Source organism: Schistocerca serialis, chromosome 5 (genome assembly GCF_023864345.2).
Source record: "Schistocerca serialis cubense isolate TAMUIC-IGC-003099 chromosome 5, iqSchSeri2.2, whole genome shotgun sequence".
NCBI classification, from domain to species: domain Eukaryota; kingdom Metazoa; phylum Arthropoda; class Insecta; order Orthoptera; family Acrididae; genus Schistocerca; species Schistocerca serialis.
The window spans coordinates 739,840,368-739,866,453 of record NC_064642.1 but is presented as its reverse complement, the minus strand read 5'-3'; the positions used below and the strand labels follow the sequence as shown (position 1 = coordinate 739,866,453).

The window sequence follows — 26,086 nt, the reverse complement described above, 5'->3', positions numbered from 1 at the left end:
ACGTTAAATGGAATTGTGTTCTTCTAATATTCAGCATTTAGATAAGAGTCAGAATTGATGTGTAGTAGTACTTAGAAAACAACCAGTTTCTATTATCTCTAGATTTCGATTTATTTGAAAAGTGTTACGCGAGAATAGGCAAATTACTTCTGAAGGAGGGAATTCGGGGATGGGAGGGTGATGGCCGCCAAATGATTTGCCTCTTGTATGGAAAAATGGTGTCTAACCGGCTCTAGGTGTGTGGCACAGTCGTGAAAGTAATCAAGTTTCCAAACCGATGAAATTTTGCGGTTTAATGTGTAGTCGATGACTTGGTCATTAGAAATGGACCACGTGCTGGACTGGGCAGGAGTGACTGAGGAAATCAATCGTCTCCTTTTCAAGGAGAACTGTCCCAAAATTTGGATTAAGCTATTTATGGAACTTTTACTCACGAAAACCACACATTGCATGTTGTACCACCATACAGCGAGACCTTCAGAGGTGGTGGTCCAGATTGCTGTACACACTGGTACCTCTAATAACCAGTAGCACTTCCTCTTGCATTGATGCGTGCCTGTATTCGTCATGGCTTACTATCCACAAGTTCATCAAGGCACTGTTGGTCCAGATTCTCCCACTCCTCAACGGCAGTTCGACGTAGATTCCTCAGGTTGGTTGGTGGGTCACGTCGTCGATAGACAGCCCCTTTCAATCTATCCCGGGCATGTTCGGTAGGGATCATGTCTGGTGAACATGCTGGTCACTCTAGTCGAGCGATGTCGTTATCCTGAGTGAAGTCATTCACAAGATTTGGACGATGGGTGCGCGAGTTGTCGTCCATGAAAACGAATGCCTCGCCAATATGCTGCTGATATGGTGACACTATCGGTGGGAGGACGGAATTCACGTATCGTACAGTCATTGCGGCGCCTTCCAGGACCACCAGCGGCGTACGTCGGCCTCACATAATGCCACCCCAAAACATCAGGGAACTTATACCTTACTGCACTCCATGGACACTGGATCTAAGGCGTTCAGCCTGACCGGGTTGCCTCCAAATATGTATCCAACAATTGTACGGTTGAAGGCATATGCGACACTCATCGGTGAAGAGAAAGTGATGCCAATCCTGAGCGGTCCATTCGGTATGTTATTGGGCCCATCTATACCCCGTTGCATGGTGTCGTGGTCGCAAAGATGGACCTCGCCATGGACGTCGGGAGTGAAGTTGCGCATCACGCAACCTATTGCGCAGAGTTTGAGTCGTAACAAGTCATCATGTGGCTGCACGACAAGCATTGTTCAACACGGTGGCGTTGCTGTCATAGTTCCTCCGAGCCATAATACGTAGGTAGCGGTCGTCCACTGCAGTAGTAGTCCTTGCGCGGTCTGAACGAGGCATGTCGTCGACAGTTCCTGTCTCTCTGTATCTCCCCCATGTCCGAACAACATCGCCTTGGTTCGCTCTGAGACGTTTGGACACTTTCCTTGTTGAGAGCCCTTCCTGGCACAAAGTAACAATGCGGACGCCATCGAACCGCGGTATTGACCGTTGAACCACAGAGAACACGTGCCGAGTACCTCCTTCCTGGCGGAATGACTGGAACTGATGGGCTGCTCGGGCATGGTTGTTTACATCTTTCGGCGGATTTAGTGACATTTCTGAATAGTGAAGGGGAGTGTCTGAGATACAATATCCACAGTGAACGTCTGTCTACAGGAGTTCTGGAAATCGGGGTGATGTAAAAGTTTTTTTGACGTGTTTATTTGCCTTTAGATTTTCTCTTCCTGCTATTATACTTCTCGATTTTCTAGTATTTTGTTTCTAGTTTTTCAGCGTAAATATTGAGTAAGGTAGGTAACAGACAGTGTTGTGAAAGGTCTGCCCAAGTGAAAAGGGGACTACAGTTCTATGTAGAAGAATCTTAATGATAATATTCGAATTACAGGTCATGTGGAACAGTTCAACTATACATAATTGGAATTCACATGGATACATTGTTTTCAGCGCGCAGGAAGGGAGTGTGTGGCTTTAGTGCAGACGCGTAGGAAGGGAGTGTATGGCTTTAGTGCCGAAAGTCTCAAGTTGCTGAGGGACCTGGTTTTCCATGGTGCGCTGCACTTGTCACAGGCGAACCTGTGACCTTACAGAAATTGTTTAAAGGGGCTGAAGATATTAGTCACGTGAGGATGTATCGGAACTGTAAGATGGACGTTCCAGGACCTCATACCGAAATTCCTGAAGGAGCTTGAGGATCTCCATGGCGTCGTGTGACCTAGCTTTGTGCTGGAAAGGTACTGGCGCATTCGACAGTTTACCCCTGCCGTCGTTCAAAACCGAGCCTCAGCAACGTGTTGCAGTACTGCTCAGCTGTAACGGTTATGGCCGGTAGTCGCCAGTCGATGAGTGCAGGTCCTTCTTCGTTCGAAAAGAAAGCGAGCACCTCCTTTCGGCCCTTGGAGGCAGAGTGGCCTTTATTTTCGACGCGGGCAGCAGTGCTACCGCCACTCCATGCTCATCTGTTTGCAGGAGGGTCGAAGTGATGACACCACGTTTCATCCATACCATAGGATAACCAAGGAAATCCGTTCCTTACTATGTGTATCTCAACGTATGGATGAGGCAAACACCGTTTCTTGCCGTATTCTGATTTTCCGAAAGAGGCTTGGGCGCTCACTGTGCACAACCTTTGCCACAGTGAAGCTTCTCCTGGGTTATATGGTGTACACTTCCTTTGGTTATCGACAATTCAACAGCAGTGTCACATATAGTGGTCCGACGATTCATCAATATGAGCTCCTTCTCAGCCGAGATCGCGGTACTGCTGATGAGCGCCTCACCAGGGCGTGGCACGTCGTTTACGTTTACACCTTCTACCACGTGATGCTGACACAACCGGCATATTGTGGACAGTGCGAGACATTAAGTTGTGTGTACTTCATTCATTCTGCGATACATTTGTAAATCGTAGAAAATGGAAGGGGGGAAGGTCGAATCCGAGATTATTAGGGACAGAGCACAAGTTCGGATTGTGTCAAGAATGTAGAAGGAAATAGGGCAAGCTGTTTCAGAGGAACCATCGCGGCATTTGCCCGGAGCAATTTCGGGAAATCACGGGAAACCTAAAGTCAGGACGGCCGGTCGCGGCATTGAACCGTCATCCTTCCGGATGCGAGTCTAGTGTGCTAACCACTGAGCCACCTCACTCTGTGTAGAAAGTGGACAAGCACACTTCGTGCTGATCTGGAGGAACACATAACGCAACGAACTGCGGAAACAAATCTCTAGAAAAGAGAGAATTCCTGCGAAGCCGTCAGCTCCTTTTTTTTGAACTGGGAGAGTACCAACATGCCATCCATTTTTCGGCAAACACATTCATACCCTGGGGTTGCATGCAACGCCACTACAGCGAAGGTCTCCTTTTCAGTTGGGCGTATCTGTAAATCTTTAAGGTGACACCTCTTAAAGGGCCGGCCAGAGTGGTCGATCGGTTCAAGGCGCCACAGTCTAGAAACGCGCGACCGCTATAGTCGCAGCTTCGAATCCTGCCTCAGGCATGGATGTGTGTGATGTCCTTAGGTTAGTTAGCTTTAAGTAGTTCTAAGTTCTAGGGGACTGATGACCTCAGAAGTTAAGTCCCATAGTGCTCAGTGCCATTTGAACCATTTGAACTTCTTAAAGGGGATCGTGGAGGCCTTCGACTATTAAAATCATCTAATTGTTCGCGAGTTCAGTTTTGACCTTAGGCCATTTTCAAGTGGAACAATACGAAAAAATTGTCCTATGACAAATGTGAAAATTTCAAAATACCGGACAGTATACAGGGTGGTCTATTGATCGTGACCGGGCCAAATATCTCACGAAATACGCGTCAAACCAAAAAACTGCAAAGAACGAAACTTGTCTAGCTTAAAGGGGGAAACCAGATGGCGCTATGCTTGGACCGCTAGATGGCGCTGCCATAGGTCAAACGGATTTCAACTGCGGTTTTTTTTTGTTTTTTTTTTAGTAGGAACCCCCATTTTTATTACAAATTCGAGTAGCACATAAAGAAATATGAATGTTTTAGTTGTACCATATTTTCTGATAGATGGCGCTGTAATAGTCACAAACGTATGAGTACGTGATACCACGTAACATTCCGCCAGTGCGGACGGTATTTGCTTCGTGATACATTACTCGTGTTAAAAGTGGACCGTTTACCAATTGCGGAAAAGGTCGATATCGTGTTGACGTATGAGTATTGTGATCAAAATACCCAACGAGCATGTGCTATGTATGCTGCTCAGTATCATCCAAGTGCCAGGACCGTTCGCCGGACAGTTACGTTATTTAAGGAAACAGGAAGTGTTCAGCCACATGTCAAACAGGACCGTTCGCTGGATAGTTACGTTATTTAAGGAAACAGGAAGTGTTCAGCCACATGTGAAACGTCAACCACGACCTGCAACAAATGATGATGCTCAAGTAGGTGTTTTAGCTGCTGCCGCGGCTAATCCGCACATCAGTAGCAGACAAATTGCGTGAGAATCGGAAATCTCAAAAACGTCGGTGTTGAGAACGCTGCATCAACATCGATTGCACCCGTACCATATTTCTATGCACCAGGAATTGCATGGCGGCGACTTTGAACGTCGTGTACAGTTCTGCCACTGGGCGCAAGAGAAATTACGGTACGATGACAGTTTTTTTGCACGCGTTCTATTTAGCGACGAAGCGTCATTCACCAACAGCGGTAACGTAAACCAGCATAATATGCACTATTGGGCAACGGAAAATCCACGATGGCTGCGACAATTGGAACATTAGCGACGTTGGCGGGTTAATGTATGGTGTGGCATTATGGGAGGAAGGATAATTGTTCCATTTTATCGATGGCAATCTAAATAGTGGAATGTATGTTGATTTCCTACGTAATGTTCTACCGATGTTACTACAAGACGTTTCACTGCATGACAGAATGGCAATGTACTTCCAACATGATGGACGTCCGGCAAATAGCTCGCGTGCGGTTGAAGCGGTATTGAATAGCATATTTCATGACAGGTGGATTGGTCGTCGAAGCACCATACCATGGCTCGCACGTTCTCTGGATCTGACGTCCCCGGATTTCTTTCTGTGGGGAAAGCTGAAGGATATTTGCTATCGTGATCCACCGGCAAGGCCTGACAACATGCGTCAGCGCATTGTCAATGCATGTGTGAACGTTACGGAAGGCGAACTACTCGCTGTTGAGAGGAATGTCGTTACACGTATTGCCAAGTACATTGAGGTTAACAGACATCATTTTGAGCATTTATTACATTAATGTGGTGTTTACAGGTAATCAAATGGTTCAAATGGCTCTGAGCACTATGGGACTCAACTGCTCGGGTCATTAGTCCCCTAGAACTTAGAACTAGTTAAACCTAACTAACCTAAGGACATCACAAACATCCATGCCCGAGGCAGGATTCGAACCTACGACCGTAGCGGTCTTGCGGTTCCAGACTGCAGCGCCTTTAACCGCACGGCCACTTCGGCCGGCTACAGGTAATCACGCTGTAACAGCATGCGTTCTCAGAAATGATAAGTTCACAAATGTATATGTATCACATTGGAACAACCGAAATAAAATGTTCAGACGTATCTACGTTGTGTATTTTAATTTAAAAAACCTACCTGTTACCAACTGTACGTCTAAAATTGTGAGCCATATGTTTGTGACTATTACAGCGCCATCTATCACAAAGCGAAAAAAGTGGTACAACTAAAACATTCATATTTGTTTACATACTACACGAATATGTAATAAGAAATGGGGGTTCGTATTTAAAAAAAAAAAACGCAGTTGATACCCGTTTGACCTATGGCAGCGCCATCTAGCGGGCCAACTATAGCACCATCAGGTTTCCCCATTCAAGCTAGATAAGTTTGGTTGTTTGTAGTTTTTTCGTTTGCCGTTTATTTCGTGAGATATTTGGCCCGGTCACTATCAATGGACCACCGTGTATACGTGTTCATGTGATGACAACGTGTATAAATTGTCTGATATTTTTAACTTTTAACAGATTCCCAACACAAATTCGCAGAAGAGTGCAATTTCAATCGTGGACATCATCAATAAAAATATTTTAACAAGCTACGGCGAAATGATAGTTCCCAAAAAGTGTTACGTGACTGTGAAGCAAACCCCAGAGAAGATAAAAGCGATATACTATGTGATGAAGAGTCTGGTTTCAAGCATGAGGGCGTCCGTGTCGCCGGAAGATCGTGCTTTCGGAGTGTGAAGTCCTGCCGCGAACAAGCGCGGAGACGCAGGCAGGCAGTGCGGCGGCCGTGGGAATGTAAATCTGTAACGCGAGTGACTTATGAGGCTGTTTGCTGTCTGGCTGCCGTGTTTGCTGCAGCCGTTGGACTTAACGAGAGTGGGCGGCCTCGCGGTAGCGCGCTGATAAGGGCGTTCGCTCGCGCAGCAGAGCTACCCGGTCCGCGGCGGATGGGCTGCCGACGATGCGAACACGAGATGCACACGAAACCAGAGCCGTGATAGAGAAACAGGGAGGCAGCGGGCGAGGGATGGCGATGGAGAGGGAAAGAGGGCAATAAATTGGGCGGGAGCCCAACAGACGAAAAAAAAGTGAGTTCGAAAATGTGCGGGCGGTGACTGTCTGAAATGCCGGCAAAAGCCTTCGAAACAAGTGCTCGGCGAGTCGGCCCGAACGCCTTATCTTTAGCCCATAAATCAGGTTGCGAGGTCCGTAGCACTGAATCCTGCGGCCTCCCGTGATCACCGTTCCACCACGGAGACCATCCATATGTTCGGAATTGCTTGTTATTTCGTCGTTCCAAACAATTGCATTACATTTCGGAGAATGCTTGCCTTCTAATGGCCGAATTCTCATAAAAAGCAATCGGATTCAGATGAGAAAGACTCCATCGTCAGCACCTCTGTGGTCGCGTCGCATCGTTAAGCGTTGGCAGTTCTTTTGCTTCTGCGAGGCACTCTTTAGGTAAAGTTAAAACCTGTGATAGCTCACCATCAACTGTGCGTGGTCTGATCATAAAATTCCGGAACTTTAGCCACAAAATTTTTCTGCGCTTACCTTTTATTTACAGTGCATGGTCTCCTTCGAAATACTCTCCTCCACAATTGATACACCCCTCCCAACACCGTTTCCACGTCCGGAAGCAGTCTTGGTGCGCCTCGTGGTGGATCGTGCGAAGCGCCGTTTGTGAATTTTCTTTTACACTACTGGCCATTAAAATTGCTACACCACGAAGATGACGTTCTACAAACGCGAAATTTAACCGACAGGAAGAAGGTGCTGTGATACGCAAATGATTAGCTTTTCAGAGCATTCACACAAAGTTGGCGCCGGTGGCGACACCTATAACGTGCTGACATGAGGAAAGTTTCCAGCCGATTTCTCATACACAAACAGCAGTTGACCAGCGTTGCCTGGTGAAACATTGTTGTGATGCCTCGTGCAAGGAGGAGAAATGCTTACCATCACATTTCCGACTTTGATAAAGGTCAGATTGCAGCCTATCGCGATTGCGGTTTATCGTATCGCGACATTGCTGCTCGCGTTGGTCGGCATCCAATAACTATTAGCAGAATATGGATTCGATGGGTTCAGGAGGGTAATACGGAACGCTGTGCTGGATCCCAACGACCTCGTGTCACTAGCAGTCGAGATGACAGGCATCTTATCCGCATGGCTGTAACGGATCGTGCAGCCACGTCTCGATCCCAGAGACAACAGATGGGGACCGTTGCAAGACAACAACCATCTGTACGAACAGTCCGACTAGTTTGCAGCAGCATGGACTATCAGCTCAGAGACCATGACTGCGGTTACCCGTGACGCTGAATCACAGACAGGAGCGCCTGCGATGGTGTACTCAACGACGAACCTGGGTGCACGAATGGCAAAACGACATTTTTTCGGATGAATCCAGGTTCTGTTGACAGCATCATGATGGTCGCATCCGTGTTTGGCGTCATCGCGGTAAACGCACATTGGAAGCGTGTATTCGTCATCTCCATACTGACGTATCACCCGGCGTGATGGTATGGGGTGCCATTGGTTACACGTTTCGGTCACCTCTTGTTCGCATTGACGGCACTTTGAACAGTGGACGTTACATTTCAGATGTGTTACGACCCGTGCCTCTACACTTCATTCGATCCCTGTGAAACCCTACATTTGAGCAGGATAATGTACGACCGCATGTTGCAGGTCTTGTACTGGCCTTTCTGCGTACAGAAAACGTTCGACTGCTTCCCTGGCCAGTACATTCTCCAGATCTCTCACCAATTGAAAACGTGTGGTCAATGGTGGCCGAGCAACTGGCGCGTCACAATATGCCAGTCACTACTGTTGATGAACTGTGGTATCATTCTGATGCTGCATGGGCAGCTGTACCTGTACACGCCATCCAAGCTCTGTTTGACTGAATGCCCAGGCGTATCAAGGCCGTTAGTATGGCCAGAGGTGGTTGTTCTGGGTACTGATTTCTCAGGATCTATGCACTCAAATTGCGTGAAAATGTAATCACATGTCAGTTCTAGTATAATATATTTGTCCAATGAATACCCTTTTATCATCTGCATTTTTTCTTGGTGTAGCAATTTTATTGGCCAGTAGTGTATCTCATCTATCGTTGGAAATCTACGTTCTTTCAACGGGGTTTTCAACTTTGGAAAAAAAAGTCTGCAGGGAACGGTTTGGAGAGAACGGAGAATGAGGCAACACAGTGACTTCGTTTTTGTGCAATAATGAAACAACAAGGATGGACGTGCGGGTACGTTATCGTGATGCAAAGCCATGAATTGTCTCGTCACATTCCAGGCCGGTTCCTTCTCACAGGATTTCATGACATGATCCAACTGAAATGTTACATTCTTCTGCAATCTCTCGGACAGTCTGTCTTCGATTGGCTAACACAGTTGACGTTCCTGAAACAAGCATTGTCGTTAGACGTCGAAGGGCATCCTGAACGAGGGTCATCTTTAACTTCTTTCCGGCCATTTTAAACCGTGTGTACCATTCGTAACACCGAGTACGGATTAAGCACTCATCACGGTAGGCTTTCTGCACCATTCGGTGTCTCTATGTAAAAGTTTTCTTGAGTTTCGCGCAAAACTTAGTGCAGACGTATTGCTCCTCTAACTCTCCCCATCTCGAAATTTGCAAACTGTTCTACTGAATACAGCACTGAACAATAACTAACAGACATAGAACAATTAAACTTCCGACTGATATTAAACACAGGCGTGTGCAGGGATGCAAACCTCATTTCGCTCCAACACACCATTGGCGCCAAGTTGCGACTGTTCCGGAATTTTTTGAGCAGGCTTCGTAGTTTCGTACCAATTTATGTTCAAGTGAGTATGGTATGTTTAGAAGGTACCACTGACTGATCCTCCCTACCCTGTTCCATTCGTGAATGGCGCGCACGAAGAATGATTGGCGGTAAACGTATGTATTCATTCTAATTTCTCGAATTCTCTCGTTTTGGTCATTCCACGAGACGTATGTGGGAGGAAGTAATGCATTGTCTGACTGTTCCCGGAAAGTGCTCTCTCGAAATCTCAATAGTAAACTTCTCAGTGATGCACAACATCTCTCGTGTACCGTCTGTCACTGGACTTCAGCATCTGTGTAACGCCGTCGCGTCTTAATTGGATCTTGTCTATGTCTTCCACCAGTCCTACCTGGTAAAGGTCCCAGATAATGAACATTACTGAAGAATCGGTCAAGCGCCTTGTAAGCCAGTTCTTTAGCGGATGAATTACATTTCCTTAAGATTCTTCCTATCAGTCCCAATCTCTTTTAGCTGTTTTTGCTAGTATTTGTTTTATGTAGTCATTTTACTTAGGGTCGCTCTGGATACATACTGTAGATATTTTGTTTCCAGAAATTTATCAATAGCGTAGTTGTACAAAAGTGGATTTCTTTCCCCACGGAAGTTCAGGATCAGCTGCCAGCCCCGGCACCATTCGTCGGTTCTCTGTAGGTCCTTCGGCAAATCGTTACTGCCTATGCCCTTGCTACCTACTTACTGATAGCTGCATCATCTGCGAACAGCGCTAAAGAGCTTCCAATGCATTTTACTAGTTCATTTACCTGCATTGCTTGTAGGCAGGTTGTGTAAAATTTGCGATTCAATGAACAATTTGCGATAACTTGCACTCTCATTTTTATCGTAAATCCGACTTTGGTACTGAATAACACTGAATTGAAATTGTGCGCGCGAGGCCGTTTTTCTCCAGATGCGAATAGAGCTAATGGTATAAAATGTGGCCCTGCGATCAAGTGAATCGCTGTCGGGAACGAACGTGCCCACATTCACAACTTTCCTCTTGTTTCTTGACCTTGGAGAGCAAAAGCAGCGTCAACGGAATACCGTGATACTGCTAACCAGATAAACGTCTTTCATACATAAACCAGGATAGCTGTTTGAAATGAGATTGAAATGACATTGATCTTTTACAGTGGTTGTTGGTACACGCTTCCTATTGTGTAGGTCATTTTCTTCATGCTAATTCTTTTGCCTGTGCTAATAGACAGGAAGTGTCTTTCTGAGATGCGTTCTCGACGTTTATTGTCTGAGGTTCTTTGAAGCAGTCCAACCATTTTCATTGGTCCCACTTAACGAGAACTGGTTTTGGCCCGTTATTGCATCTTATTGAAGATGTCTTGGCACGGACCGTGCTCGTATATACCAGTGGGCGTCATACCACTGTGCTCAGGAGCCAATACCTACGCTGTGGGTGCCGTGTGTGGTTTCGTTTGTACCGATCTTATTATTATTTGGTAACCTACATAAATTAGTCCGTTCTGAGCCCCTAATAGACTAGCTATAGTATGGACAAGATAATATGACCCCTGACCCCCGTTCTTGCCCCCAAACACTGATCGTTAAGGCACTTAGTGTCGACTGTTTTCTGTTACAGATTGCTACCACCTTCAATGGCCTAAAAAATGGGACACTGTAATTGCCTGACGAAGTGGTAATGTTTTGTTTGTATGACCGAGTGATTAACTGATCAATAACAGTAAAGAATCACGAATGTCATTTTTCTTCTACTGATTGTGTTGTATCAAGACAGCCTTAATTTAATTTCATATTTCTTGCTACAAATACGCACATCTTCTGAGGATGACCAACACTGTAATTCGCATTCACGAATCCTTGTTTAGCACACTGGACTCGCATTCGGGAGGACGACGGTTCAATCCCGTCTCCGGCCATCTTGATTTAGGTTTTCCGTGATTTCCCTAAATCGTTTCAGGCGAATGCCGAGATGGTTCCTTTGAAAGGGCACGGCCGATTTCCTTCCCAATCCTTCCCTAACCCGAGCTTGCGCTCCGTCTCTAATGACCTCGTTGTCGACGGGACGTTAAACACTAACCACCCCCACCACCACCACGAATCCTTGTTACGAGGGCAGTTCAATAAGTATTGCAACACATTTTTTTTCTGAAACAGGGGTTGTTTTATTCAGCATTGAAACACACCAGGTTACTCCCCAATCTTTTAGCTACACAACACTATTTTTCAACGTAATCTCCATTCAATGCTACGGCCTTACGCCACCTTGAAATGAGGGCCTGTTCGCCTGCACGGTACCATTCCACTGGTCGATGTCGGAGCCAACGTCGTACTGCATCAATAACTTCTTCATCATCCGCGTAGTGCCTCCCACGGATTGCGTCCTCCATTGGGCCAAACATATGGAAATCCGACGATGCGAGATCGGGGCTGTAGGGTGCATGAGGAAGAACAGTCCACTGAAGTTTTGTGAGCTCCTCTCGGGTGCGAAGACTTGTGTGAGGTCTTGCGTTGTCATGAAGAAGGAGAAGTTCGTTCAGATTTTTGTGCCTACGAACACGCTGAAGTCGTTTCTTCAATTTCTGAAGAGTAGTACAATACACTTCAAAGTTGATCGTTTGACCATGGGGAAGGACATCGAACAGAATACCGTAACCCCTTCAGCGTCCCAGAAGACTGTAACCATGACTTTACCGGCTGACGGTATGGCTTTAAACTTTTTCTTGGTAGGGGAGTGGGTGTGGTGCCACTCCATTGATTGCCGTTTTGTTTCAGGTTCGAAGTGATGAACCCATGTTTCATCGCCTGCAACAATCTTTCACAAGAAATTGTCACCCTCAGCCACATGACGAGCAAGCAATTCCTCACAGATGGTTCTCCTTTGCTCTTTATGGTGTTCGGTTAGACAACGAGGGACCCAGCGGGAACAAACCTTTGAATATCCCAACTGGTGAACAATTGTGACAGCACTACCAACAGAGATGTCAAGTTGAGCACTGAGTTGTTTGATGGTGATCCGTCGATCATCTCGAACGAGTGTGTTCGCACGCTCCGCCATTGCAGGAGTCACAGCTGTGCACGGCCGGCCCGCACGCGGGAGATCAGACAGTCTTGCTTGACCTTGCGGCGATGATGACACACGCTTTGCCCAACGACTCACCGTGCTTTTGTCCACTGCCAGATCACCGTAGACATTCTGCAAGCGCCTATGAACACCTGAGATGCCCTGGTTTTCCGCCAAAAGAAACTCGATCACTGCCCGTTGTTTGCAACGCACATACGTTACAGGCGCCATATTAACAGCTCCGTACAGCGCTGCCACCTGTCTGAAGTCAATGAAACTATACGAGACGAAGCGGGAATGTTTGAAAATATTCCACAAGAAATTTCCGGTTTTTTCAACCAAAATTGGCCGAGAAAAAAAATGTGTTGCATTACTTATTGAACTGCCCTCGTACTTCCGTTTGAAATCTGTGTCCTAGCAGCTAATCAGTGTGAGTTATACACGCCCGTGTATTGACAGCACTGATAGACAGTAAAATATCCTCCCTCTCTCTCCGCAAGGCCGGGCTACTGCACATGCAGCCGCTGAGGTAAGCAGTCGACTTTGCTTGGTTCATGGCCAAAATCACCGACTTTAATTAATATGAAGCACATCTTAAAATATTACTGTCTGTATTTTTTGTTTGTTACTGAACAAGAAAAACACACTTTTAGAAAGCTCTTAACGTTACTTGACGTTTTGGATTCGGCTGCTAATTGCTATATGGATATTACTATAAAATACTCGAAAACCACGAGCCGCACGAAAATTTGATTCAGGCCGAATGCGGCACACTGGCCGCAATTTGACGATCGCTGATACACACTGAAGAGCCAAAGAAACTGGTACACCTGCTTAACATCGTGTATGGCCCCCGCGAGCACGCAGAAGTGCCGCATCGCGACGTGCCATGGTTTCGACTAACGTCTGAAGTAGTGCTAGAGGAAACTGACACCGTGAATCTTGCAGGACTCGCCATAAACCTCTAAGGGGACGAGGGGGTGGAGACTGCTTCTGAAGAGCACGTTGCAAAGCATCAGTAATGTTCATGCCTGGGGAGTTTGGTGGCCAGCGCAAGTGTTTAAACTTAGAAGAGTGTTCCTGGAGCCACACTGTAGCAATTCTGGACGCGTGGGATGTCGCATTGTCCTGCTGGAATTCCCCAAGTCCGTCGGAATGCACAATGGACATGAATGGATGCAGGTTATCAGATACGATGGTTACGTACGTACGCGTCTAGCCGTATCAGGGGTCCCATATCATTCCAACTGCACACGCCCCACCACGCCCCACACCATTACAGAGCCTCCGCCAACTTGCAGACCCCTGCTGACATGCAGGGTCCATGGATTTATGAGGTTGTCTCCATAACCGTACACGTCCATTCGCTCGATACAATTTGGAAAGAGACTCGTCCGACCAGGCAACATGTTTCCAGTCATCAACAGTCCAATGTTGGTGTTGATGGACCCATGTGAGGCGTAAAGCTTTGTGTCGTGCAGTCATCAACGGCACACGAGTGGGCCGTCGGCTCCGAAAGTCCGTACCGCTCATTTCTCGTTGGATGGTTCGCACGCTGACACTTGTTGATGCCCCAGCATTGAAATCTGCAGCAATTTGCGGAAGGGTTTCACTTCTGCCGCGTTCAACGATTCTCTTCAGTCGTCTTAGGTCTCGTTCTTGCAGGATCATTTTCCGGCCGCAGGGATGTCGGAGATTTGATGTTTTATTGGATTCCTGTTATTCACGGTACACTCGTGAAATGGTCGTACGGGAAAAATCCTCACTTAATCGCTACCTCGGAGATGCTGTGCACCATCGCTCATGCACCGAACATAACACCACGTTCAAACTCAAATCTTGATAACATACCGTTGTAACAGCAGTAACCGATCTAATAACTACGTCACACTTGTCTTGTATAGGTGTTGCCGACCGCAGCGCCGTACACTGCCTGTTTACATATCTCTGTATCTAAATACGTATGCCTATACAAATTTCTTTGGCGTTTCAGGGTATTTCGCGCGCTGTGATTTCGCTGCTGCAAGACATACGCAGAGTTTCTAACATTAATTTACTTACTGTGGTAAACATTTAAAGTAAGATTGTACCTCTTAATGAAGAAACTTTCACAACATCTCAAACTTTGAAATTTGGTGAATACGCGTATGAAATACAGAATGTCAAATTTTTGTTGCCTCTGGAAGCCGGTACATAGGCAGCTTTCAGCTTCGATCGTGCGTCCTGTGTTTCATAACATAGATAAATATTGGCGTGTTGTGGGATCTAATTGATTAAAATTTGCATTGTACCAAAGATTACGTGAGAAACATCAATGCACTCTTACCCGCCGTTAGTAAAATGCATACTCTTTCGCAGCAAACATTTTATTTAAAGACAACAATTTACGAATTACACATGACTGTTGAAATAGGTCCCCCTCTTCCTTAAAAGTATTGCGCTCGTAATACAACATTCGAACTCACTTTACTCTGGAAGATGGTTTCTGGACTCAGGCGTTCATTTTGTTACAGCTGGTCTACCGTTTCAGGGTTATTTTCGTACACAATTTCTTTTAAGTATCCCCATAGTTAAAAATCATAAGCAGACGTAACATACGGAGGAGATGGGCGTAGAACTCTGCTTATGTGAGCGCTTCATGAATGCGAGGCGAGTGACGAGCTTTCTGGCACACGCCTCCAGCGCGCTGGAAAAAGCTGTACTACCTTTCACGTTCACGTGCGGGCACGATGTAACCATAGACGTACTACAAATAACTAGACTTGCACTGGCACTAGTGTAGCCTTCCATTATTGAAGCCACCATTTGCAGGGCGAAACGTTGTATACACAATGACACAGAAGATGCAAACAACTTTCATAAGGACTCTGTACCTTGCTGTTAGAAAGAAGTGTGAAAATGAAATGGATAGTTAGTTATACCGGAGATTACAATTATTCAAGTCGAAGCTACTGGAAGAAAAAGTACGATTAAATTGTGGAAAGGAAGGTAGATAAATCTGAACCGTGCTTTATTTTCAAAGAATATTCTTAAGAATATATTTTATTTACTAGCGATTCATCAAGAACATGATTTAATCAGAAAGCACCCTCTAAATATCAAAGTTACAATTTATTCAGAGGCAGAAAGAAACAAGTTTTGACTGTATGAGCTTTCAGGAGAGAAAGTTACTGCTCCCTTTTGACACGGCCGTAGTTACGACCGCTCTCAACAGCCTCTGAAAGACTACACTGGTGCAGATCTGCAACACACCAAATTACTTTAAACTAAGAGTTTTAACAATTTGCACAAGCACACAAATTATGCACCCCCAGTAGGAGGGATGGAAATGGTACAAAACACTATCAATTAAAATATTAACCTTGCCACCGAAGGTGCAACTCGATTTTAACTTCTAAGAAGAGTCTTACGGTGAAAGGGTGGCAACTTTATACACTAAAATGATAATGTAAATAAAAGCCCATGAAATGCAATCTTATATAAAATTATACAAGGTTGGCCAAACAATAGTGGAGGTGCTCTACAGTACACAGATACCGCCTCTCAAGGTCATAGACAATATTATCAAAGTTTCCAAAGATCAAAACATATTTCAGGTATTAGGCCGTTACACATCAAGCAATAAATTCGTTAACACACCAAATCCGACAAACATGACAGAGGCAGCTACTAACGTACGGTAGATTGATAGGGAGATTACCGAACAACCCGAACCGCAGGTTGCTCTAACCCGCCCCTACTCCACAAGGGAAAAACGGATCACCCAATTTATAAACAACCACCTTCCTGCGGGTGGGCAAACAGAGAAGAATGGTGGGATGACCCCAAACTAAAACGGCTGGTGACCTCACCAAGAAAACGAGTAGAATTTAACAAGAGTGAATCAAGCAACATATCACCAATCACATAACTTCTAATAAACTGCGATTTCTCGAGAAGACCTGGCGCAGTACCCCCAAATCGCTCTCCCGAACCGTCCGCTGCCAGCCGCTTCAACGGACGCAGGAAGGCGCGCCGATCTCTCGTCTCACGGCGCCGCAGCTCTCACCGGCAAGACTGATGTCGTGGGCTTACTCCTGTTGCTCTCGTGTCGACCGTGTAGTCACTACCTCTCGCTATACGCCGCGGCCCACTGGACTCACGTGGCGACCTCACATGCGCCGACTCTCAAGGCGGACAAGTCATCTTGTGTCTCAGTGCGTGACCCACCAACCGATCGATCCAACCGCCAATGACCATTGCCTGAGCAAACTCGAGCAGACTGGCAGCCCAACGCGCAGATTCAGATGCAGGAATTAAGCCCCGACCGGACGACCACTCGCAGAGTTAACTGACGGAGTGGAAAGACTCTCATTTTGCCGGCTTTAAAGGTTGGTCCGAACGACAGACATACTAGCACTCCGAATGACAGACAGACACTAACTGCCTAACAAATGCGGACGAGAGACTAACCCAGACTGACTCACTGGCGACTCACTTATATCATAGCGCCCCTTAAATGCACGTGAACAGGCAGCCTTCCCCCTTTCCCACCAGAGGGAGACACCAAAGCCGCGATTGCCACAGCGGCTCCACCGCCAGAAACGGAGGGCGACTGCTTCACAATACGCGCTGCGGCGCGCTCTTCAAAACAGCAACTTTTACCACGGCTCACTGTTTCATACAAAAGTAAATTAAAGACTGAAACATTAGCGCCGATGACAGACGTAGAATATGTTCAAGGAATCCAAAGTGAAAAACTTGATGATAAAATAATCTCACTGCCTGCTACTTCATAATTTTCGTGCAACTATTTTCTACCTGTAGCTTGACGCGTTCTCGCTCCTCCTTATATGAACAGAATCCTACTTTTTTTGAACATTCTGTTACGCCCCGACTTTTGGTGTAGACCTAGTAGAGAAAATTAGGAAACTACATTCATTTAAGACATATTTGGTTTCTCAATAGGAATTGTGAAATAAACATACTTTTACTTTGTTCTTCGGTTTCCTTTCGCTGTACGTTATACTCACTGAGTATCATATTCATCGCTGGAAATGGGGGCCTTCAGTTCGGGAACACGTGGCTCATTTCTCCGCTAGGGCGTGATAGGGCCTTGGGCGTAACGGATGAAGGTAAAACTAGGCGAGCGTAGTCACGGGCACTGGCTGAAACCACCCTCCAACCCAACACCTACCTCTTTAGATTTCGGATTTTATTACAGAAATCGTCGATATGGTAAGTAAGATTAACAAATATTCGGTATAACCCCGGATACCGAAGCTAGACTGTAACAGTCGCTTGTTGGTGGGTTATGTCAAGCTAATATCATTATGTTCACTGTCAACAACAGTAACCTTGCATTTCCAAACTCAGAAACATGTCCATGTTCCGTAAGCAGTAACGTACGAGGCGTGATCAGAAAGTAACGGGCTTTATACATTCGATTTTCAGAAAAAAAATTTAGAACCTCGTAACACATGTTCCTGATTTATGTTTACATTTTCAGCTGTTTTGAATATTTGGTTTATTGTTGACAGTCGAGAAGATTTTGCGTGTTTTCTAGTGCTCGGCAAATTTTTACTTCCGAAAAAAATCGATCAAAGAATTTGCAACAAATGTTGCTTGATAAATGGAATCACTATCATGGAGGTTGTTAATGATGTCAACATATCCTTTGCCTCATGCCAAGCAATTTTTTCGGATGTTTTCGACATGAAAAGTGCAACAGCAGTGTTTGTTCCGAAACTGTTGAATTAGACTAAAACGACGTCGCGTAGACATCGCTCAAGTTTTGTTGAATAAGGTCGACAACGATTCAGAATTTCTAAAGAAGGACAAAACAGGTGACGAAACGTGTGTATACGGGTATGACGTCGAAATGAAGGCCCAATCGTCTCAATGGAAACTGCATTAAGAGCCCAAGACTGGGGATAAAAAAACTGACAGGTTTGATCACGTGTACAAGTTATTCTCGGTGTTTTCTTCGATTACAGTGGGACCGTGCATCATGAGTTTCTGCCTCGTGGTCCTACGGTCAGTAAGGAATACTACGAGGAAGTGACGCGCCGTTTGCGTGAAGCAATCGTAAGAAAACGACCAGAACTGTGGCAAAACTACTCGTGGAAATTGCACCACGACAATGCTCCCGCTCACACTTCCAATGGTCATTCGTGATTTATTGGCAAAAAATAAAATCGTTATGTTGCCTCAGTCACCGCATTCGCTGGACATGGCACCTTGCGACTTCTATTCCCTAGGCTGAAGGGAACCGTGGAACAAACGTTTGTTTGCGTGCTCGTCTTCCGCAGCAAGCACAGAAATACTTGTTTTGTAAATATAACCGCCTTTTCTTGCTGAAACTTAATTTATTTTTCCCAGAGGTGTTTCGCCTTTTTCTTACTCTGAGGAATCTTCAGTGGCCGGCCGCGGTGGCCGTGCGGTTCTAGGCGCTCCAGTCCGGAGCCGCGCTGCTGCTGCGGTCGCAGGTTCGAATCCTGCCTCGGGCATGGGTGTTTGTAATGTCCTTAGGTTAGTTAGGTTTAAGTAGTTCTAAGTTCTAGGGGACTGATGACCGCAGCAGTTGAGTCCCATAGTGCTCAGAGCCATTTTTTTGAATCTTCAGTGGGATAGTTTGTTGCCATCTGTGTTTCCTCTCATCTGCTCTGGAGGTCGTACTACCACTTCATTTCCGAAACATAAGTACAATTTTGTATTGCGAACATTTTCTTGCACACCGTTCACCATGGTTCTCCTTCTGTGTGGTGGGCTATTACTCTTTTGCCGCTAGTTGTAGCTATTTGTTCGAACGCTGTAGGTAAAGTATGCCGTACCCCGTGAATGAAAGAGCGTGTACAGTTGACACATCCATAATGATATATTTAAAATCTCTCGTAAAATTCTCCATTAACAAACAACTCCTGAACTAAAGTGCCAGTACATAAAGCAGTGGTTAGAAGTTGGTAACAAAATGGAACATTGCAATCCATTGGCCATGTTTCTAATATTAATTGTATTAATAATTTTGCCTGTACATAAATCAGTGGTTAGAAGTTGGTAACAAAATGGAACATGGTAATCCATTGGCCATGTTTCTAATATTAATCGTATTCATAATTCCTCGAATTCCGGAAATGGTTGGGAACGTCGTGGGGAAAATTATTACTAGAAAATAATAATAATAACATCATCTAGGCCGTATTCGCAACAGAGAGGTGTTAAAAGCACATCCTGTAATTCTGTATTTATGTCCTTACACCTGAAACCAGTTGGATTGCCCCTTTCTGCTGACGTCAACAGTCACACTAATCACTATTGGTCCACCGAAAAACCACAAATTATGCATCAGGTACCCCTCCACGATAAAAAGAAATGGAATTCGGTAAGCGGTTCCTGGAAGTCAATTACCGGTCGTAGCCTCGAATTTAAAGCGAATTGTTTCCAGGAAATGAGTTAATCTATAAAAATTGATTTGTTTTCTTCCGAGAAGTCGGTACTCCATAAAATAATGACGAGTGCGAAGTAATAATTAATTTACATGCTTTTGGCTATGTTAATATAGTAAAAGCGCATGCTTTACAAGAATCACGCGAAATAGCAAAATTTCACCACAGGCGGGTGCTTCACAATTGGTTGCTGCAATTTAGCACATTGATTTTCTTTCATATTTTGATTTCACTGATATTATTGGTACTAACCGAACAATAACTTTTGCTCGTATTTATATGACTTTTCACGTAGATTATGCCGAATACATCCAGAAAGTTATCACGGTTCGTCGTACCGTCACTCACATTGACCTGCTTGTTAAAGTTGCAAAAATGTGGTACTTGGTCCGTGATTGCTACGTTCATACTGCCTCTCTCTCGTGATTGCCACGAATAAATTAAATGAGGAAGTTCCATTATACTTTGTTTGTTCTTGCTGACCTCTTCTGTTTCAAGTTTAGTCATCTGTGAACCGAACATATTTAATTCTATAAAAACATCTTTGTAATAATCGTACTAGCCACCTTACACATTGAGAGGCGATAGTGAACAAAACACTATTTTCTTCTTTGATTTTTGAAGATGTGTTAATTGCGGGTTACTCGAAAAATGCCGTTAGTTGTTAGGAAGGAAACATTGCTTATGGAAGATATCTATTCATGCTTCTATCATGCACACGATATAATTATCTTTGATCGCCTCATAATTACGGTTGTAGAATTCAACGAAACAATAATTAATCTTTGTCCAACAAATGACATTCAGATAACAATGAATTTACTGAGTACCGCTTAGCAAAAGCTAACCTTTGCAGACTAAGAATAATCTCTGCTTAGTGTAGATTCTTTTGGATATCTGCCCGCTGTAATTAATTGAGATTAGCCTTTGCGGAAATATTACGCTTATTACAGCTCTTTCCACAGGCGAATTTCAGCGTTGTTGTGCGGCCAATTCAGCGTAAGGCTTTTACATCGCTTTGGGAAGCTTCTGTTCCAAATTTGGGACAGACGTGGTAAGCAAATTACGCCATTTATCTTGACTACATAATGAGCGTTCACAAGCGCATTTCCTCATGTATTAATCCCGCCTTGTTTCTTCATTGTCATGAGATTACCAATTTAATTGTCAAATGTGCGCCCTAACGTCATACAATTCTGTCTTCGTACTGGTTATTTAGTGCAACAGTTCACTCGGGTATATTTTGCTGCCATATTTTGCTACAGGCTTACGAAGCGCAATCTATTGTTATTACATGGTTAATCGATTCTGTGTCTTTCAATGAAGCATATTGTACAAAGATTCACGTGTAGGAGTGGTAAATGAACGCCCATTCCCTTAGTTGTGCCAGTTTTTCGCAACCCCTACTTACGAATCGTGTGTGTTATTATTATATATCATTAGCTCTCTTAAATTGAACTTGCAGTACCTTTTATGTCATTCATTGGAGTCGGGATACGTAACCCACCCACAGATTCCCGTAAACTGTACAGGTTTTTTTTTTTTTGTTCAATTGGTATGGTAGTGCCTAATGTATAATTTGTTTACAATGCTGGTGTTAAAAACCTGATTTGTGTGACTTCTCGTCGATTAGCAATGAGTTAGAGTTTTTCGAATCTGATTCCATGTAATGTGCTCTACGTTTATAATAAGTTAACGTCAGATACTTAGCTGCGCTGCGGATCAATCTGTCACTACAGCCAAATATTTCGAGAGACGAGGGAATGGCATTCAAATTATGGTATTTCTGCTGCTCTAATTGTGCTGCTCCTGTGTGATTGTTAACAGCAATGCTAGTTCATTGTTGGCGCTTGCAAGGGTTGCACTAAAATAACTGAAACGATAGTATTTAAAATAATTTAGAGTTTGCAGTGAATTATCGCATCTTAAAGACTGTTTACTAGGTAAATCTGTATGCATATTATATGAATTTATTAGTTGTGCGTCAAGTAACTATATAGCAATCAAGAAAAAATTGTGATACTTTGACCAATGCCGACTCATTGCCAAGAATTTTCAGGTCATTAAATAGTTCTGTGAAGAGCTGTTCAGGTAGTTTCAGTTGGCAATGTAATATTTGGATTTTTTTTCTTGAATCCGCGTAAAGAATAACTCAGTTTCTTTTGAATGAATTTTGTATCTAGGCTAGCGGCTCGAGTGCCGCTATACGCCATCTCCCATTTGTACGAGTATTCTGTGGATGTCCTAAAGCACACCTGAAAGATACGGTAAATATCTTATCAACAGTTTCAGTGACATCGTGAATACAGTTCGCGTAAGTGATAATCTTCATGCGTGTGTTCGAAATATTTAGCTTAAATGCTTGTTAAATCTTTCCTTCATAAGTGAGAACCGAATCTGCTGCTGAATTAGTTGATTTAAGACTATTCAAACTGAAGTACTAACGAGTCATTTTTCTATTATACTCAATTTTCGTTAGATAATTTAATTGCGCTAATGACTTTAAATGTGTCTAAATAAAATCAGATTTTAATCTCTGAACTTTGACTGTTTCCTTAAAATTGTATTTTCTTATTGCAGTCATTTCTGCCACGTACGACGAAAAATTTAATTACTGCTACAATTATTCAAGTTCCTTCCTAAAGAGGATTATTAATGGAATTAATGAATTATTCCATATCTATGCGTGCTTTCTGCTCGTGAGATGTAAAATTCGTTGTCCCTAACAGCAAATTATCTTCTGCGGTGCTAGAATACATTAGCCGTGTATTAAGTCCAAGAAGCAACATTGCCGTCGTGTATGTGGATTACAAACTTTTTTGTAAGGAATCTCGAATGTTCATTTCTCAAGTAGTACAGCTGGAGAAATTGTAACACCGTGCGTATTTCTTTAGTGTATGCAATAAAATCTCCTTGTTTATACCTAGAAACGTGTAACAGTATTCAAGACACTGCACTCAAATTTGGAAAATCCCAATTCGAGCTTCTGTTGTTCTCAAACTCGTTGACGATTAGACCTTAAACATTAATCTTCCATCGTTCCGTCTTTTACGAGGTTCATGGCCGTGCATCGTTGGGAGGAAAAATGGAAGTGAAGGAAAACATTCTGCGACCTCTGAATTCGCGAACTGGCTAATGTTTATTTCTTTCGAGCCAGTGAGACAAAGTGCAGTTTCGTAACCACCCTTGCGAATTCCTCCACAAAAGTCGAGACGTTCATAAGTCCCTACCCAATATTGTGGATGTATCCATCAAGTGTGATGGATGACAATGCAACCCATTGTTTCACTCGCTGTCCACTATTTAACTTAATGGTACTCAAAAATATCCTAAACCCATAAACCCATACATTTTTTGCATCTCTTTCGTGCTCATAAGTTTGTCAATTCATCTGATTTTATAGCTGTATATACAATTTTTTAAAGCTGTTTCTATGACTCGGTGACCAAGTGGGTTAACTGCCAGATGTCAGAGCCAAAGGTTCGGAGGGCAGTCATGTCAGCCGTAACCTTTTCCTCTCACTTACTTGTTTCAGGTCGTATTACACTGTGATTCAGAGTCCGTTATAAGCCGTACGTCTCCCTTTAAGTGGTGCGTAAGCGTTCAAAGATCAGGCGAAGGAAAGAAGGAAAGGTGCGCCACCTCAGACACAAACACGTCTAGTAAAAATACTGTTGTGTTATTGTTGTGTTAGCTTGCGTCACTGTGTAACTTCCTCGCTCTCCACCTTTATATGTGGTAGCTGTTGCGTGCGTTATCGTGCGATTTTGGAGTAACAAATTATGGTTCTTTCTTCATTGTCATGGCCGCTGACTTATTCAGATTCACTGCCTTGTTCGATGTATGTCATTGTAGTTTCCGATGTCAACGTTTCTCCTCTCAGTAAGCTGAGGCTGATTTCACAAACCGGAAGCATGTAACTTAAAACTGATTGTCCTGTTCCAGGCCGTACTTCCCGACCTCGCTATGAAGATGAGCAAAGTGGGCAACCAGACAAATTCGCAAGACCCGCAAGCTGTCAACTCGCGGGTATTTGTGGGCAACCTCAACACTTTCCAGTGCTCCAAGACAGACGTTGAACGAATGTTCCAACGATATGGCAGAATCGCAGGTAAGCTGCGAAGAACAGAAGTTCTTTTAGTGGCAAAACTTGTCGTGTATTTCGCGTTTTTAATACTTAATTTGTGTACACATAGTTGTGTATAATTATTTTGTTTTAACTAATAAGATTAGGGTTTCCAGGCCTATTGTTAGACGGGCAGAGAGAGAGAGAGAGAGAGAGAGAGAGATTAATGAATATATTACACCATACTTAATAAAGGTCAGTTACCAGAATAAGAACAAGTAGTGTAAGGGCAGGAATTCAGATGGGCGAAGCAAAGCGGCAGTTGATACGACTGACGAAAGCATATATATTGTTGACCATGTGGTAGAAATACTGATCCGCCATTGGAGAGAAGGAAGACAGCTGAGATACTACGAGAGTGACGAAACGTCGATGGCACAAATAAGTAATACAATTAAATAAGACGAGTAAGTCCGCCTTTGCAACAACTAAAATGTGTGTAAATGTGTGCTAGCAATTAGTCAAAGAACCACAAATAAAAATTAGTGGTCCAATATATAATTGTGTTTTGCATCAAGGAAATCAAAGCCACTAACATTAGTGCCAAACGCTAAAATGCGTAGAAAATGGGGATGCGGACTACGTGTTGTTGTGAAGAGAAACCAGACAGGAATGAAGATGCAGTAAACGAAACGAAACGTATACGGAAAGAAAAGTACCCATTTTTGTAGTTGCAAGGACGGATTTGACATACCCTATGCTATGTGAAGTGCACCCAAGGGGAAAGGATGCAGGCCTGTGGAATGGGCATCAGTATCAGAACAATGGCTTTATTACTCATTCTTATCTAACTTCCTACCCGAAAAGAAGCACATCAACTTAGGTGGCAGTTCAGCTCAACCACGCAGCATGTGGAATGAGCATCAGTACAAGAAAAATGCCTTTATTATTCATTCGTACCTTTCTCGCCTAAAAGAATCACAACTTCTAGGGGTCAGTTCAGATCAGCCAAGCAGTGATATGAAAAATCCATTCAGTCCATCCGCTGTTATGTTGATGATTTTTGACGGATACTCTTCCTGTATGTAACGAAAACATTGAACCCGTCTCCTGATGTAGTCTCCTTTCATTACGGGTTATGAACAGGAGCACAACTTCATACTTCCAAACGAATGGTTTGTCCTAAATTGATACAGCTGTATGTAACGAAAACATTGAACCAGTCTGTTGATGTATTCTCCTTTCATTACGGGTTATGAACAGCAGCCCAACTACATAATTCCAAACGAATGGTTCGTCCTATTATGTTAAAATCTAGTTTCAGCCTTCTTTTGTTTTGCAGTGATTGTCAATTTTTTCAAAATCCGTGTGCAATATTTTGTTTGCTAATTGCAGTTAATCAAGAATGAATAAAGTATGTGTTTTTCGCGTAGTTTCTAATCCTGAAAGTGTTTAATATACAGGACGAATACTTGGGCTACAGATCTCTGCGCCCTTTTGTTACTCCTCTGATTGGTTTGCACAGTGATGTGCTGAATCGAAAGATTACTGTGTCTGTGTTGACAAATACAGTTTATATTTCATCTATACAATTATTTCACATTAGTAAATTATACATGTAATAGATTTCCAATAGACCAACATGTATTCCATGTAGCGGTTTCAGAAATTTGAAATTGTGTTGCAGTGTATAACTCGTTTCTTATGAACCGTGAGCATCCAGTTTGAAGGGGTCGTACGGAATAAAGTGCTACCCCACAAGAGCATATTTTGGGTTGCTACTTATTATAAGCTTTAAAAAAAGTTCAAAGACGAACAATTTATGCACAATGAGACACAGCAGGTTATATAGTTGGGAGCATATTCAAGCAGGATCCGCATGTTTTCAGCGTGTGATAATTCGAAAACGCGACAGATAACATCATCCTGTATTTTCAGGAATACAACGCATGTTATATCGTGTTTTTAAAACGAGGAGATGAAAATTCATAGTTGTCAGTGGTTGCTGTTTAATAATGTCGTAATGGTAGTAGATTTATAAAACCGCAGTGACAATTTTTTCTTTTGGTTTTTTGCAAAATCCAGTACTGTGTTTGCCGGCCGGGATGGCCGAGCTGTTCTAGGCGCTACAGTCTGGAACCGCGCGACCTCTACGGTCGCAGGTTCGAATCCTGCCTCGGGCATGGATGTGTGTGATGTCCGTAGGTTAGTTAGGTTTAAGTAGT

The 26,086-nt window shown here is 43.9% G+C and overlaps 1 protein-coding gene across 1 annotated transcript in view; it reads left to right on the top strand.

The window, feature by feature from the left end:
• LOC126480940 (heterogeneous nuclear ribonucleoprotein C-like) overlaps nucleotides 1-26,086 on the top strand; it is an 822,623-nt gene that overhangs the window by 501,375 nt on the left and 295,162 nt on the right. The window contains exon 2 of the mRNA XM_050104357.1: nucleotides 23,741-23,906. Within this exon, the coding sequence (XP_049960314.1) occupies nucleotides 23,762-23,906 (145 nt within the window). The 5' untranslated portion in view covers nucleotides 23,741-23,761. The remainder of the gene's footprint in view (nucleotides 1-23,740; nucleotides 23,907-26,086) is intronic.